Here is a 14,679-nt window from a genome sequence, read left to right on the forward strand (position 1 = left end):
TTCAATTCTACCTAGAGCATTCAGCTCCAGCAGTTCAAGTGCGAACCTATTGTTGATGGAAAGCAATTGCTTTGCAGAATTTCATGCATACAAAAGCAAGGACATTTTGGTAAAATCTGCAGAATTCACATTCATGTCGAAGGTCGAAAAAGTTGGTAAAAACAGAGCCAGTTCCTAATTTAATCAGTAAGTGGGTCTCCCGAGTAATTCTGTTAGATGGCTGTGAAATACAGCTACTTAATAGTGTAAGACATGGTGCTTACACTCGCAGTCATTATGTCAGTGATTAAAACAGGCACCAAGAAAGATGTAAGAAATAATAAGTACATTTTTTAAAGGGTACTTTTTTGGGGGGAATCACAATGTTACTAATTGCAATAAACCAGGCAGACCATTCAGTCAAATTTATATGGTGATGGACAAATAATATAGCTTTACTCTTACCCACGAGAAATGAAAAATGGTTTTTTAAACTACTGATTAATTTTCAAATGCCTAATTTCAAGCAATTCTCTTCTTGGTTTAGCAAATCTTGTAATTTATATTACAATTTACTTTACACCCAGGTCATTGAATGGCTTGGGGCTTTGATATCTGACAAAGTGAAGGGTTTAAGATAAGGTATTTGGAGGCTAACAATAATTATTTTGGATTCTGTATGAGCGAAACCCTCACGTGAGTGGGGATTTAGGACTTTAAGGAGTCAGGCTAGCGCTTCTCAAACTGTGTTTGGCGAATGCCCGTGTTTTCATTTAATTTGACTGGTTTGGGTTGATTGGTTTCTTTCATTTCCAATCCTTCAAAAACCAATACTAAAAACATTCCTGGATATTGCAGCAATATCGAATTGCTATGAAAGTTTTCGTTTTTGTACTTATGTCTCTCTTTCTGCTTTTTTCATCACTGATCCCTGTCACGGGGCACGCTTGCTAATGCATTGCCACACTGGGAGGCAGGAAGTGCGAACTGAAAAAATTATCTGTGACTTGGGTCAAATACAGCAGAGAGGAGAAAAAAACCTTCTTTCAAGATAGAAAGATATTAGTGAATGCCCATTTTGAGATATGTTCTGGTCCGTGCAAGTAGAGACCTGTTCAAAAAGTACCAAAAATAGACCTCTTGGTTGTAGCATTTCTCTCCATCCCCCAAACTGCATACACACGCAGGCTCAAAGCTGAATGAATTAGCTTTGTTAATTTGATATTATTAACTAAAAGCTGTAAAAATGTGAATCATGAGTCTAGAACAATCTCACAGGAAGAACATGAGACTTCTTTCATAACTTGAGGTCAGGAGGGTCTTTCTATTTGTGACCACAAATCTAGAAACCATAAAAGGATAAACTTGAGTGCATTAAAAATAAATCTTCCACAATGATAAAAATGTACACCTGAAACTAATATAACGCTGCGTCAATTATACTTTAAGAATAATTTAAAAAATCTTCCACATATCACACTTCTCTAAGCAAAGTCAGAAGACAAATTACGATCTGGGAACAATATTTTCATTTCATATTATAGACAATAGACTAACCTCCTTAAAATATAAATAGCTCCTAGAAATAAACAAGAAAAAAAAAGGGCCAACAATCCAATAGAAAAATAGCAAAGGATATGAATGGGTACTCTGAGAAAGTAAATACAAATGAGCCTTAAACAAATGAAAAATTACTATGCTCTTGCATAGTAAGCGAAATGCAAATGAAAACTACACTGAGATGTAACTTTTTACCTATCAGATTGGCACATAGCCAAAAGGTTGTGGGTAAGGCCATGGGAAAAGAGTTACCCCCATTCTTTGAAGGTGGTAGGAGTGTAGTAGTAGGGAGGGCAAACTGGCAATGTCTATCCAATTAACAACTGTATCTACCCTTTAATATTGCCAGCAATTCCACTTCGGGGGATCTTTCCTTCAGTTGCACTGCACCGATGAAACAATGACTCTACAAAACTCTCTGTCACATCATTTCTGTAATAACGAAAGGTCGTGCATAACCCAAAAGATGACCAAACAAACAGGGATACATCTGCAGACATAAAACACTGTACAACTCTAACAAATAGGAGGCTTTATGAACGGATACGGAAGTGCATCCGAGGCATAGCAAAGCCAAGTTCGGCGTACATAATTCGCCAAGATTTGTTTTTAACACAGGAGTGGAATTTGACCCTATGTTCATATGTGTTTGGATATACTATCAGTGGCAGATGAAGTGGGGAACACAGACAAGGGACAGGCTGACAGGGCGATTTTGTACTGTATCATTTATTAGACTTTCGCCATTTTAAACTATACACACAGACACACACACACACACAGAGACACATACACACACACACACAGCAAGTGCAATGGATTAGACTGATTTTTTTACTTCAAGAATTATCTTTTTTATTAAAATATAGTTGACACAATTCAGCAATTGTCTGGAAACCTGAGGACTTCTTCAAGTTACCTTTAAAAATAGAGAAACTGAGACACAGAGTCACCAGACAGAAACAGCTGTAGAGAAAAACACGGATCTAGGAAGCTAGAACCCAGATCATTTGGCTTCTAGTTCAGGGTTCTTGCAGATACAACAGGCAGTCTCCTTTGTCAGGTCAAAATAATGAACCATAATACAATTCAATTCTATTTAAATGAAGTTTATTGAATGTGCACTTTGTATGAGGTCCCCAGATTGTGTGTGAATAATGACAGCCCCTGGGCACAAGCATCTCACAATGCATTTAGGAGGACACGACATACATGTAAAAAACAATTAACAATTGCTTGGCAAACAATTTCTGGCAACATACAAGTAAGCACGAAAAAAGATGATACTAGACAACGTTCGTGATGGATGATACGTTCAAATCAATTTTTCCTATGGAAAACCTCTATCACACTTGAAGACAACAATAGAATCAAAAATGAAATGAAGATTAATGTTTCTTTATTTGTTCTCTTAATGAAACCATTAGATAAGAAATCCCAGTATTACGATATTCGTTACCTGTTAATGTTTCATCTTTTCTCATGAAATGTCTATAAAATAGGGCCAAGTCAACTCTATAAATGACACCTATAACCACGAGGCACACAACTACCACTGAGATCAGAACAGCTACGATCATTCCTCTGGTGAAGACGTAGCCTGGGATATCGACCATATCTTCTAGAAAGAAAAAGAAAATGGGAATAATAAGTGAAAGTCAGTTTACCAGTGCCATCCACCATCACACCATGGCTGTCAGTGCTTACAATGAACACCAATCCAGCTGTCTACCCAACACATCCCATCGACTTAGTCCACCCTCCTGCCTTTAGTCCAGAGGACTGATCTTTCTACTCCAATTTTTAAAGAATAAAAATGTGTACAAGGATATTCAGAGACAAGAACTGAAAACATTGTGATATAGCCTATCCCTGCTTGGGGAAGGCAAGTCTCTAGGGTGATACGATACCAGGGTGAAATGCAGAGGGACCCAAGCCTACGTCTCAGATAGTATGTTGTGAACATAAATGGAACTGCATTGTCTTGAGAGAGCGAGTGCTGACCTGAGATCGTCTGGGCTCTCTGCCTGGCTCCATCACTTATTCTGTGTCCATCACTGATCTCCTTAACTCTTAGTGTCTTCATCCATAATATGAAGCCACTTCTGAGCAGCTACTGGGCCAATGGCCCTGGGTTGTACTGTATTGGCGGTGGATGGAGGGGGATGGCTCTGGAATGCTCCATCAGGTAGGCAATGAAAAACTTTAGGAGTCCACTGATGTGAGCCAGCAAGTGCCCACCTGCTAGGTGCAGGGATGGGTTCAAGGAAGGGAGGCCTTGGTTAATCTCTGTTGAATGAATGACCACAGCCACGGGCCCCCCGTGCCCAGTGCCCAGCTCAGGTAGGCTGGAGACGGCAGTACACCCAGTATCATGGCCTCATCCTACACCGAGCTGCAAGCTTATCTCCCATTGTTGTGGGTGTGCTGGAGCTGCCTGCCTGCCCCACAACACCCAGCCACATATCTCTGCTCCAGGCTGCATCTGCTTCCCTGTCCAGGGCCCCTGGTTTCTACCTGGGTCTGCAATATGATTGAGAATGAAAGACTAGAGTTCGTGTTTTCCTTCTCTGCATGAAATCAATGCACAGGAGACTCCAGCAGGGGACCGAGCCCCAGTTTAGCCCAAATACTTGTGACACAAGGTAAACCATTTCACCTCTCGGAAGCTTGCTTCCTGGGCTGTAAAATGAAGGAGTGGTGATCTTTGGGGGAGGGGGTCTCTCAGCAGCAACGTTCTAAGCTTCCACAAACTTCCAAAATAAAAGTTTCTCATACCTTTTTTCACCAAGACAAAGCTTATGGTGTCTGTGCCTCCCTCGCTGGCCACAGCGCAATTGTATGAAAAGTTCAGATTTTTTTCATTAATATTCTCAATTCTCAATATTCTTGATGCATACAATTTGCCATCTGGAGTCCTGTAAAAGAGGAACTAATCCAGTGATAGGCTTTGGTCATTGCCAGCAACATGACCCACAAAAGAGGAATTCATATATGCAAATACACAAAAGCACTGGATCTGTTGGCTCCGGGGAGCCCTCCCTTTCTGATGGGTACTCAGAGTCCGGGCCACCATGAACCTCAGCTCTTCCAGGGAGCCTCAGGGCAGACAGAAACGGCGTCCTGAGACCACCTGGGGAACCATGCTGTGCACTGCCCAGAATGAAAATGCTGGAAGGAAATGATGTTGAGTTGAAAACACGAGAAAATGTTCTCTCAATTATCTCCCCCTATTTCTCTTCTCCTAACTAGTTAGCGCTCCTCCCACGGGGAGGTCTCCACTGATCGTGACAAGGCTGCCAATGGTTTGGCATAAATATAGATTCCTATCAGGCTTCTCCACGGGATCCTAAAGATCGCTTGTATTTTGTTCAGCATTGAAAATAAACTGAAGAATGACACTATCCAGGGCACCTGGTGGCTCAGTCTGTTGAAGTCAACTCTTGATTTCAGCTCAGGTCATGATCTCAGGGTCCTGGGATACAGCCTTGTGTCGGGCTCTGGGCTCAGTGTGGAGATTCTCTCCCTCTCCCTCGGCTCCTCCCCCTCTCTCTAAAATAAATAAATAAATCTTAAAAAAAAAGGCACTATTCTCAGACACACCCACAGGCACGTGAGAAATACCAATTAAGCTGCTCAGGGAGTGTCGGAAAATGACTTAGACAACTGCCAGCAGCAAGCTGTCTTTCTCTTCTTACAAGATCCAAGTTATGCTGTCGTTGAAGCAAGGCAACTGCGCGTGGTATCTGCTTCCCTGCCAGTGACAACCCGTGAAAGCCTTCCCCAGGTGGGGTCACTCACCTGCCGCACCCCTCGCAGCAGGTGTTTCTAGTACTTGGGCACGGTGCCCACGGTAGCCTCCAATTGTCTCAGATACATTTTATTTATTTATTTATTTATTTATTTATTTATTTATTTTTAAAGATTTTATTTATTTATGTGACAGAGAGACAGCCAACGAGAGAGGGAACACAAGCAGGGGGAGTGGGAGAGGAAGAAGCAGGCTCCCAGCGGAGGAGCCTGATGTGGGGCTCGATCCCATAATGCTAGGATCACGCCCTGAGCTGAAGGCAGACGCTCAACCACTGTGCCACCCAGGCGCCCCCAAAAGCTACTTTTGTGAGGTGAAGAGAAAAAGCCTCACTGACCCTCTTTTTCTAGCTTAGATCTTGGCAAGAGATTTCTGCAGAACTCGTCAACATAGAGCACAGTAATTATATGTAAATTTCGTTAAAATTTAAACTTAAACATTCAATCACTGCTTCAGGACTCTGGGTTTTTTGTTTGTTTTTTTTAGTTTTTTGTTTTTGCAATGGCACTACTAGATATTTATCCAAAGGATACAAACATATGGATTCAAAGAGGGCACATGCACCCCAATGTTTTCAGCAGCAATGTCCACAGTAGCCAAACTATGGAAAGAGCCAGATGTCCAGGACTCTGGTGTTTTTTCATATCGTGTATCTACAACAGAATGTGATTTGTATATATCGTGATAAATGATACGTCACATGCACATACCTAGTTCTTGTTATGTTCTCTTCATGTACATTGGGTTCCTTTCCATTTTCTTCCCACACATTCCAATAAACTGCATCCTTTTCATTCGCCAAAGCAGAGCAGTTGAGTTCTACATCTTTCCCTACATAAAAGTTGACAACCAATGTTCTGGTCTTAGAAGCTCAGATTTCCCAAAAGTTTAAAATGAATATAATCAATATATGTTAACCTAATATGTAAAGCAAATACGGTGCTACATTCCAGAAACAAAAGATATGCCTTGCTTTTAAATTCAAAAAAATGTATAAAGCAGAGAAATTAGGTAGCAATTATAAGTCATCACCAAAATATGAATTGGTTTCTCTTCAAATGTTTATCTTTAAATCAATTATAAAAACGTAGAGTGGCCAGTGGACTTTCTTTTCAACATACGATTTAGTAGGGAGTGTCAGACAACACTCCCATGGCAACTCCTGGATAAACAAAATGGATAAATCACACAAAACACGAAATTAGCTAAAAATTAAAGACCTCCGGAGTGCAGGGAAAACAAAGAGAAACAGCAGAGCTGGAAACCTGGAAACGCAGCCAGGAAAAAGCCCTCCTGGGGAGAGCTGAGATACCCAGCCATCTTATTCTTGGGAGAAATTTGTTTCGGTTTGTACGGCCTAGAGGGCATCTCACAGAGAACACAGAGCCCAGTGGAAATTCTGACAGCCGCACAGGCTTGCAGAGCTACTGCTGAGAAGGCTGCAAAGGCTGAATGGTTTCTCCTACAGTCTTATGGTAGTTAGGAGAGAAAGTCCCCCATATAGGAAACGATATGCGACACACACAGGACTGAAGTCCCCGAGCGCCCCCACCCCCAGCCCCGCATAACTACACTGCAAGAAATCCTAAGGGAAAGTTTTCAGACTCATGAAAAATTATCCCAGCTGAAAGCAAGGAGCGACAGGAACAAGTGAAGAGCACAAGAAAATACAAATATTTGAGTAAATATATAAGACTGTGGGTTACTTAAAGCAATAATAATGCCCATCCTATCATGAGTTTCAGCACATATGCAGGAGAGAAATACGTAAAATCACAGCACAACCTGAAGTAGGAGGGACAAATGAACTGTTGCGAGGTCCTCACATGCCGAAGTGATGAATGTACTGAGACGTGCGCTTGTCTTATTGCAGTCAGACGAGGATACATAATGTAATCTCTAGAACTACTAATGAAGGATACAAAAAGGTATAACTCAAAAGAGAACAAAGCAGATTAAATAAAGGAAAGAAAAAAACTTTATGAATCCAAAGGAAGGGAGGAAAAACAAGAATGAAGAACACGTAAGCCAACTACAAAACAGGCAGCAAGATACGAGGCTTCACACCAGCCCCATCGGTAATTCATGAAATGTAAATGGATCACACACTATACGGACTGGATTTCAAAAAAGATCCAATATTTGCCATCTACGAGAAATGCATTTTATGTGTATTTGAGTTACAAAGAAATGTTAAAAGTTAAAGGATGTAAAAAAGACAGAGCTTGCTAATCTCAAAGAAAAGAAAACGGATATGTCTATCTATTATCAGAGAAAGTAAGCACTCAGGAAAGAAGTGTGATGGATAAAGAGAGAAATTTTATAATGATGAAGTGTCAATTCAACAGGCATCAATTTATACGTGCCCATAAGATAACCTCGGCATATATAAAGCAAAGATTAACAGAACTAAAGCCTACAGAGATAAATTGACCATCGGAGTGGAGATGTTAATATCTCCTGGTATCTCCTGGTAACAGATAAAGACAACACACAAAAGCTTGGTTAAAATATAGACGATCTGAATAATGCGAGTAGTTAACTTCACAGAAGTGATATTTACGGAATGATAAAACCCAAACCCGCAGAAGACATATTTGTTTCAAATGCGCTTGGAACATTCATCAAGACACACCTCCTCCTGGTCCTGAATCAAGTTACTACAAATTTCGTAAGACTGAAAGGATACAGTGTATGATCTTGGACCAGAATGGAATTTAACTGGATATCAATAACAGCAACAACAACAACAACAATAACAAAAACAAAAAAACAATTAGAAAATCCTCCAAAGATTTGGAAATTAGTAACAAACTATAGAAATGATCCCTGAAAGTATAGTCTTCAAAGATTTGGAAATTAGGAAGAACAAATAATCCATAGAAGAAAGAAGAAAACACAAGGGAAGTTTGTTTTGTTTTTGTTTTTTTTTAAACATTTGAACCAAATAGTAATGAATATATGGCATACCCGTATTTGTTGGAAACAGCTCAAGTCGTGATTAGAAGGAACTTGAGATTTTAAAATGTATGTGCTACAAGACAGGTTAACTGAAATTAATCCTCTATGTCTCCATGTTGACAAATGAAAAATGAGGTGCAAATTAAGCCCAAAATGAGAAGAAAGAAATAATAGAACTAAGTTCAGAAATCAATAAAAATCAATAAAAAGCAGGCAAACCACAGCTGCAAATGGCCAAGCATCCGAGATACATTGGGCAGATGCGGTCCCGCAAATGATTGTGACAGGTGCCGGTCCAAAAGCGTGGGCTTAGGAAACAGTTAACAGAAACTTGAACCCTATCTTTGCCACTTTTTATTGGTTTAACAATAGATGAATTATTGAACCCTTTTGGACTTTGGTCATTTAATCCAAAAGATGGGAATAATACCCCTTGGAGTTGTCTGGAGGATTTAATTCAAAGAATATATTTCAATCACCTAATATAAAACATGGTTTAGCATATGTGAATTTCTTCTTTTCCTTCCTTCCTTCCTTCCTTTCCTTTTGGAAAGGAGTTACTTACACGACCGGATGCATTGATTTCCTCAAGCCCTGTCTAGACACATCTTAAATGTACCGTCAATTAAGTCCATTGATTCAAAGCCCATTGATTCATCAATCAAATATTCAGACCACAGACTAAGTCTGAATCTCTCACAGAGTTTTCATATTTAAAAGGACCATAAAGACCGTTAGAGAAAAGTCACAGCAGGGTGACCAAAATCCTTTCTAAAAACCATAAGTGGTTCTATAATGTTTTCAACAGACTATTCGGTTTCATCGCCTAAAAATGGCAACATTCAAACAATGACAGGCTTTTCTTCCCTTTGTAACTTTCTTCACTAAACCTGGCACGTATGATGCACACACAATATGGATCGATCACGAATCAGATTTAGCCTTGGAAGACTCAGTTATACCCCCATTCCTAAATGCAGAATATATGTATGTCAAAATATACCTAATTCCACCTTCACGTGGTTAACCTTTGGTCCAAGAAGAACAGGAATTATTTTGCTGCGATCTAAAAGTGAAAGAAGAAAAGAAAAATGTGTCAGCATTGCATCGAGCTTCTCTAAGACAAGTATTTGCTGTAAACGCTTGTAACCGGAGAAAACACACTGATCGGGTTTCCCTCAGCTCCGATCTGTGGCTCCTGCAGCTAAAAGCCAGAGGAAGATGTTCACCAGGGCCCACAAGCCCCCCTGCAGGGCTTAGATGCGAAGTCCCAGGGAACTGCCTTTCTGCTCTGCCTTTATTCCACCTGTCTGCCCTCCTCAACTCCTCAAGGATAGATTTATTGGGCTCAGGGTCTCTACTTGTGCGGTAGGCAAGGCACTTGCTCTCAGGTGTAGACCCTTCCCACGCAAGCACTGAGGGGAACACCCCTTCAGTTCTGTGCTCTGGACACCTCACATGCCTCACATGCCTCACCTTAGTCCTAGCCCTGCAGGGGTGTCCACACCTGCGGGCTCAGCTCTGCCTCTGCTCCTGAGTGACTTCTGACCCTGACTGGAGGCACCTAATGCTCTCTGCCTCGGCCTCCCTCTGAATGCTGTCATACACCCTAGGGCAGCTAGTAACTGCTGAACACTGACAGCATACACTGCACCTGCTATGTGTCAGGTTCTTGTTAGTCGTACGATCAGCACCAGCAACTTTCCTCATGACCGAGACTCTCCCTTCTAGTACAGCCGGTGTTTCTGGGGCATTTACAAGGAATGTACAGAGCAGTCATGACCGGTGCTCAGCAAACTCCTGGGACTTACTGGTGCTCAGCAAACACAATGCCTGCACACAAGAAGTGAAGGGGAGACTGGGGAGCTCTCCTGCACTACGCCTCAACCTACGTAAGCCCTCTCAGGAAGTGTGGTGCTGTAGAGTGAAGGGTAGAGAATGGAGTGGTGAGTGTGTGGGTAAGAACCGGAGAATGAAACTCGCAAAGGGAAACTCCAGGAGAGTCAGCTTTGGTTCCTCTGGGATTGAGACTCTCTGGGCAAGCCTGGAATCCATACAGGCAGACAGCAGGACCCGGGATACCTCCAGAGAAAGAAGGAACTCTCAGGTCTGGAGAATACTGAGGGATAGCCGTTGATTCAAGGACAAAGGGGCAAGAGGTGGTTTTGTGGAACATTTCTATTGCTTATTTCTCTGGATCCACGTGCCCCAGACTCCGGAATGTCAGCGGGAGCCCAGCGGGAGAGGTGGTGTAAAAGGACATCTTTACGACTGTGCCACCTACTAAACCTTGAAGTATATCATCGAAAACCCTGAGCACCCCATCCCCGGCATGCCCTCCTGCCCATCCATCATGTTCAACCTCTAAACTCGGCTCAGAGTCTCCTGACTCTGGTCTTCCCCTGGACTCTCTCTGCACCCTCAACACCTCACAGATGAATCCAGTTTCACATACTATGGTACTCCTACGTGGCTTATCGCCTCTCCTGCCCATAATCAAATTCCTCAAGATTAGTACATTACTCACTTCATTTCCTATTTCCCTGCCTCTTTTACCTCCTGATGCTCAGTATGGTTTATTGAATACAGAAACTTCGACGAATGAGTATCTGTTGAGTGAAAGCATACGCTAAACAACAAGAGATTCCATCAATTATTCAAGTGTGAAATAAGAGTGCTGGCTCCTGGGAGGCTCACCTATATAAAGGTCGTTTACTACTCCCTCTAAAAACAATCTATCCAGTGGGGTGAATGATGCCCAAATGATTTGACCCTTAAACATTTGAGCTAGCGATGTGGTCACAATTCCAAGTAAGTTGCCTCTGGATTCCTGTGCTGCATTACAAAGAAAACTCTGTTTTGACAAAGATACATTTGTTTCTTCCTGATTCCAAAATTCCTCTTACCTCCAACTACTGTTACATTGAAGGTTTTGGTGACATTAAATAGGTTTCCATTATAAGGAACAAAAAACACACAGGTGTAATATCCCTGATCTTCAAACTCTGCATTCTTCTGTAAAACTGGGTTTTTATTGTTCTCCATCTTTTCACAGTTCTGTTTTGTTAAAAAAGAGGAAGAAGAAGAAGAAGAAAAGAAGAAGAAGAAGAAGAAAAAGCAAGTTAAAATATTTTAAGTAAAAGCAATATCATATAACACCGATTCAAATTTATAAAAGACTTTTATTTAAAAAGGGATATAGAATGAAAACTGGCAATTTCTGAGTTGATGTCCCAGTGATTTGGCCCTGCCTCTGGGGCAACAATGAAACATAGTCCCATTACTGTTATTATTGTTGTTATTAATACGTGCTGGGAAATAGAATATAGGAGGTGCTGTAGCTGCTCCTGTCATTCTCTTTTAATCTCTCCCTTTTACACACAAAGGGAGAGAAGGGTAAAGAGAAAGGGAGAGGGAGAAGGGAGGGAGGGGAGGAAGGATGGAGGCAAAGGAGGAGAGAGAGAGTGAGCGAGCACTACAACAAAAAAATCCTTGCTTGGGTGAAAACTTTTTGCACAACTCTATTTTGTAACACTTTTAGTCTAAATCCATTTATTCAGGACTACCCATCCTGGGGGTGGGTAGTGGAGGTGGAAGCAGAATTACTCAGAGACCTGAGTACCTAGCAGACCACCCACCCCCTTGATGCCTTCTACCAGAAGACAGTGGACTGATCAGAAATGTATCAAGAATATTCAAATCCATAGGCACACACAAACATGTCTCTCCATCACAAATTTCCATATAGGTCACAGGAAGGAATAACAAAAAAGCCACCTTCCTCAATCTAGCCATCAGTCAACCATAGAAGAGGTTCTGAAGTGATCTAAGATTCAGATATGGAAAATGGGAACTAAATTGCTAACCTTGACTATGCTACACAGTTCCTGCAAACACCAACAAGGAGAATGTACTGCCCATAGACCTCTCTCGAAGGTGGCAAAGCTGGCAGCAACTGGGGTTAGGCCCAGAGGGTGCTTAGCATGGGTTTGTAAAGCACTCACATGTGTCCCTCACTTCAGTAAATTGTTTCTGTGTATGTCAAACTTTTATGACCCCAAACTGTTCTTCCTAATGCACATTATATCAAAGACTCTTCATTTTTATTTCCAATCATTTGTTTACTGATTTAGCTTCCTTGCTCTCCTCCCCTCAGGTAGGCCATGATCTGTAAATAGGCTGAGCATACTGGACCCTGTGTTTAATCATCTAGCTGGAAACATCCTCAATAGATCTATTTTCTAAATTTAAATATCCACACATTGAGATTTCTTGAAACCTAGTACACCAAACCTCACAAATTTATAGGTACTGTCAAATATTTGCACATTTGACAGGAAATAGAGTCAAGTCAACTCAGGACTGACTCAGACAGTCCTGACTGACTCAGACTTAGGAAACATTTGGATAAGAGCTCTCCTTGAAAAATCCCAAGTAAACAGTGGTGAAGCAAAAATGTGCAAAGGAAAGTTTCTACGAAAGCATCTGTGGCTTCAGCTTTCTGAAGGGCTTCGGTCTGGCTCACTCTCTCATCCAGCTCTTTACAATTTTCATAACGGAGTCACGTTTTTCAGGTTTGTTCTTCTATGGAAGTAATATAATTTGTGTTGGCTGTTTACATGTATGTATGTGTATTATATATGTGTATACTATAAGTTTATATAGGATACATAGGTGAATGTATATGTAATCGCCATAGTTTTGTCTAAAAGAGCTTTTGCAATTCAAGTAAAAGGTACACCAGCTGAAGAAAATAGATAATCCACAAAAGAAGTAATACTAAGGTGCAATACAAATAGAAAAATGTTCAATTTATTATTAAGAAAAGAAATGGGGAACAAACTACTAAAAATCACAGAAATTTTGCGTTCAGATTTTTAAATGTTCGAACGGTATGACTTCACAGTGTGTGGTGGTGGCTGAAAAGAGGGTTTTCAACTAGCACAGCTCCCCGGAGAGGAGTTTAATAATGTGCAGCAAAGTCATAAATGTGCTCATAGCCTTTGATCCAATAATTTTACTTTTAGGGATGTGATTGAAGAATAAAATCGTACATACATCCTAACACTTAGGAGAATGATATTTATTTTAGCCTTGTAAATAATAGTGGAAAGTAGGAAACTAACAAATGCCCCAAACCAGGGGACTAGTTAGACATAATACATAATGGAATGCCATGTTTGGAAGGATGTTTCAAGATGTAGGGGAATAATCACAATATAATTTTTAGTGGATAAAGGAAAAATACAAGCCATTAATATACCATTTTTATTAAAATTTTTTTTGAGATATCACTTTTTAAAAGTAGATATTTACACACTTACACACACACACACACACACACACAAATCCCAAAGTCTCTGGCTGGTAGAATTCTGAGTGAGCTCTGCTACCTTCATTGTGCATTTTTCCATCTTCCATTTTTATAAAAGGAACTCGGGTGTTTAGAAAAAAATAGTGTATACACTAGAATTTAAAATTTTAAATATATGTGGCAGAAGAAAATGAAAATCCCTAAGCTACCATTTCTAAAAATCAGTTTGTCAAAAGAGAAGTACAGTGAAGGAGGGGCAAGGAAGAGGAAGCTCTTACCACCTATTAAAGGCTTAATTTGGGGCAGGAGCTCGTCTGAGCAGCCCTGCCGGGGCCCCTTACTCTGATGGGCTGGCGGAGCTGTCGCGGGGTCATGCAGCTTGTATGTGACAAGCATGCTTCACAGCCAACACATCCTCATTTGGGATTTTTGTCTTTTTTTCCTCAAGTCTTAAGTTAAAATATTTTTTTAAAGATTTTTTTTTATTTAAGAGAGAGAGAGGGAGAGCATGGGGGGAGGGGCAGAGAGAGAGGGAGAGTTAGAATCTCAAGCAGACTCCCTGCTGAGCTCGGAGCCAGATGCCTCTGGATCTCCCGGCCCTGAGAGCAGGACCTGAGCTGAAATCAAGAGTCAGACACTTAACCAACTGAGTCACCCAGGTGCCCCTTAAGTTAAAATATTTGAAAAGTGTTACCTTGTACAGTGATATTCTATGGGCCAGTTCTTCATAGTATGGGTGTTTACAGTTTATATGCAAAGATTTTTGAACTTCCACAGTTTTACTAATTAGTTGTTTTTCAGCAAAACAGCTGTGTTTACTTTTTCCAATGACATTTAATTTCCATTCATGTGTATCATTTCTATGAAATAAAGGTTTAAAGATATTTTATAATTAGTAGAGAGACTTTGCAAATAGCAGCTTTTAGTAACCAATCCATCCAATGAAAATCTTCCTTTTTTTTGTATAAAGAGACTCGTTCTCTGATGCCCAGACCCTGCTCTGCCCTATTTTGGTTCAGTGCAGCAAGAAATTTAACAATTGTCATGGGACGAG

At 40.8% G+C, this 14,679-nt stretch overlaps 1 protein-coding gene and 1 pseudogene across 2 annotated transcripts in view; both read right to left on the reverse strand.

Moving 5' to 3' along the window:
• The window catches only part of IL18R1 (interleukin 18 receptor 1), a 36,543-nt gene that overhangs the window by 5,777 nt on the left and 16,087 nt on the right, over positions 1-14,679 (reverse strand). For both annotated transcript variants that reach the window (XM_026488493.3, XM_057309292.1), the window contains 6 exons: positions 14,320-14,485; positions 11,218-11,368; positions 9,315-9,377; positions 6,061-6,181; positions 4,318-4,457; positions 2,999-3,160 (listed from right to left, as the gene is read on the reverse strand). In XM_026488493.3, coding sequence (XP_026344278.1) covers positions 2,999-3,160; positions 4,318-4,457; positions 6,061-6,181; positions 9,315-9,377; positions 11,218-11,368; positions 14,320-14,485 — 803 coding nt within the window. The remainder of the gene's footprint in view (positions 1-2,998; positions 3,161-4,317; positions 4,458-6,060; positions 6,182-9,314; positions 9,378-11,217; positions 11,369-14,319; positions 14,486-14,679) is intronic.
• LOC113247603 (small nucleolar RNA U3) lies at positions 8,126-8,195 on the reverse strand (annotated as a pseudogene).

Source organism: Ursus arctos, unplaced genomic scaffold (assembly GCF_023065955.2).
Source record: "Ursus arctos isolate Adak ecotype North America unplaced genomic scaffold, UrsArc2.0 scaffold_8, whole genome shotgun sequence".
NCBI lineage: Eukaryota > Metazoa > Chordata > Mammalia > Carnivora > Ursidae > Ursus > Ursus arctos.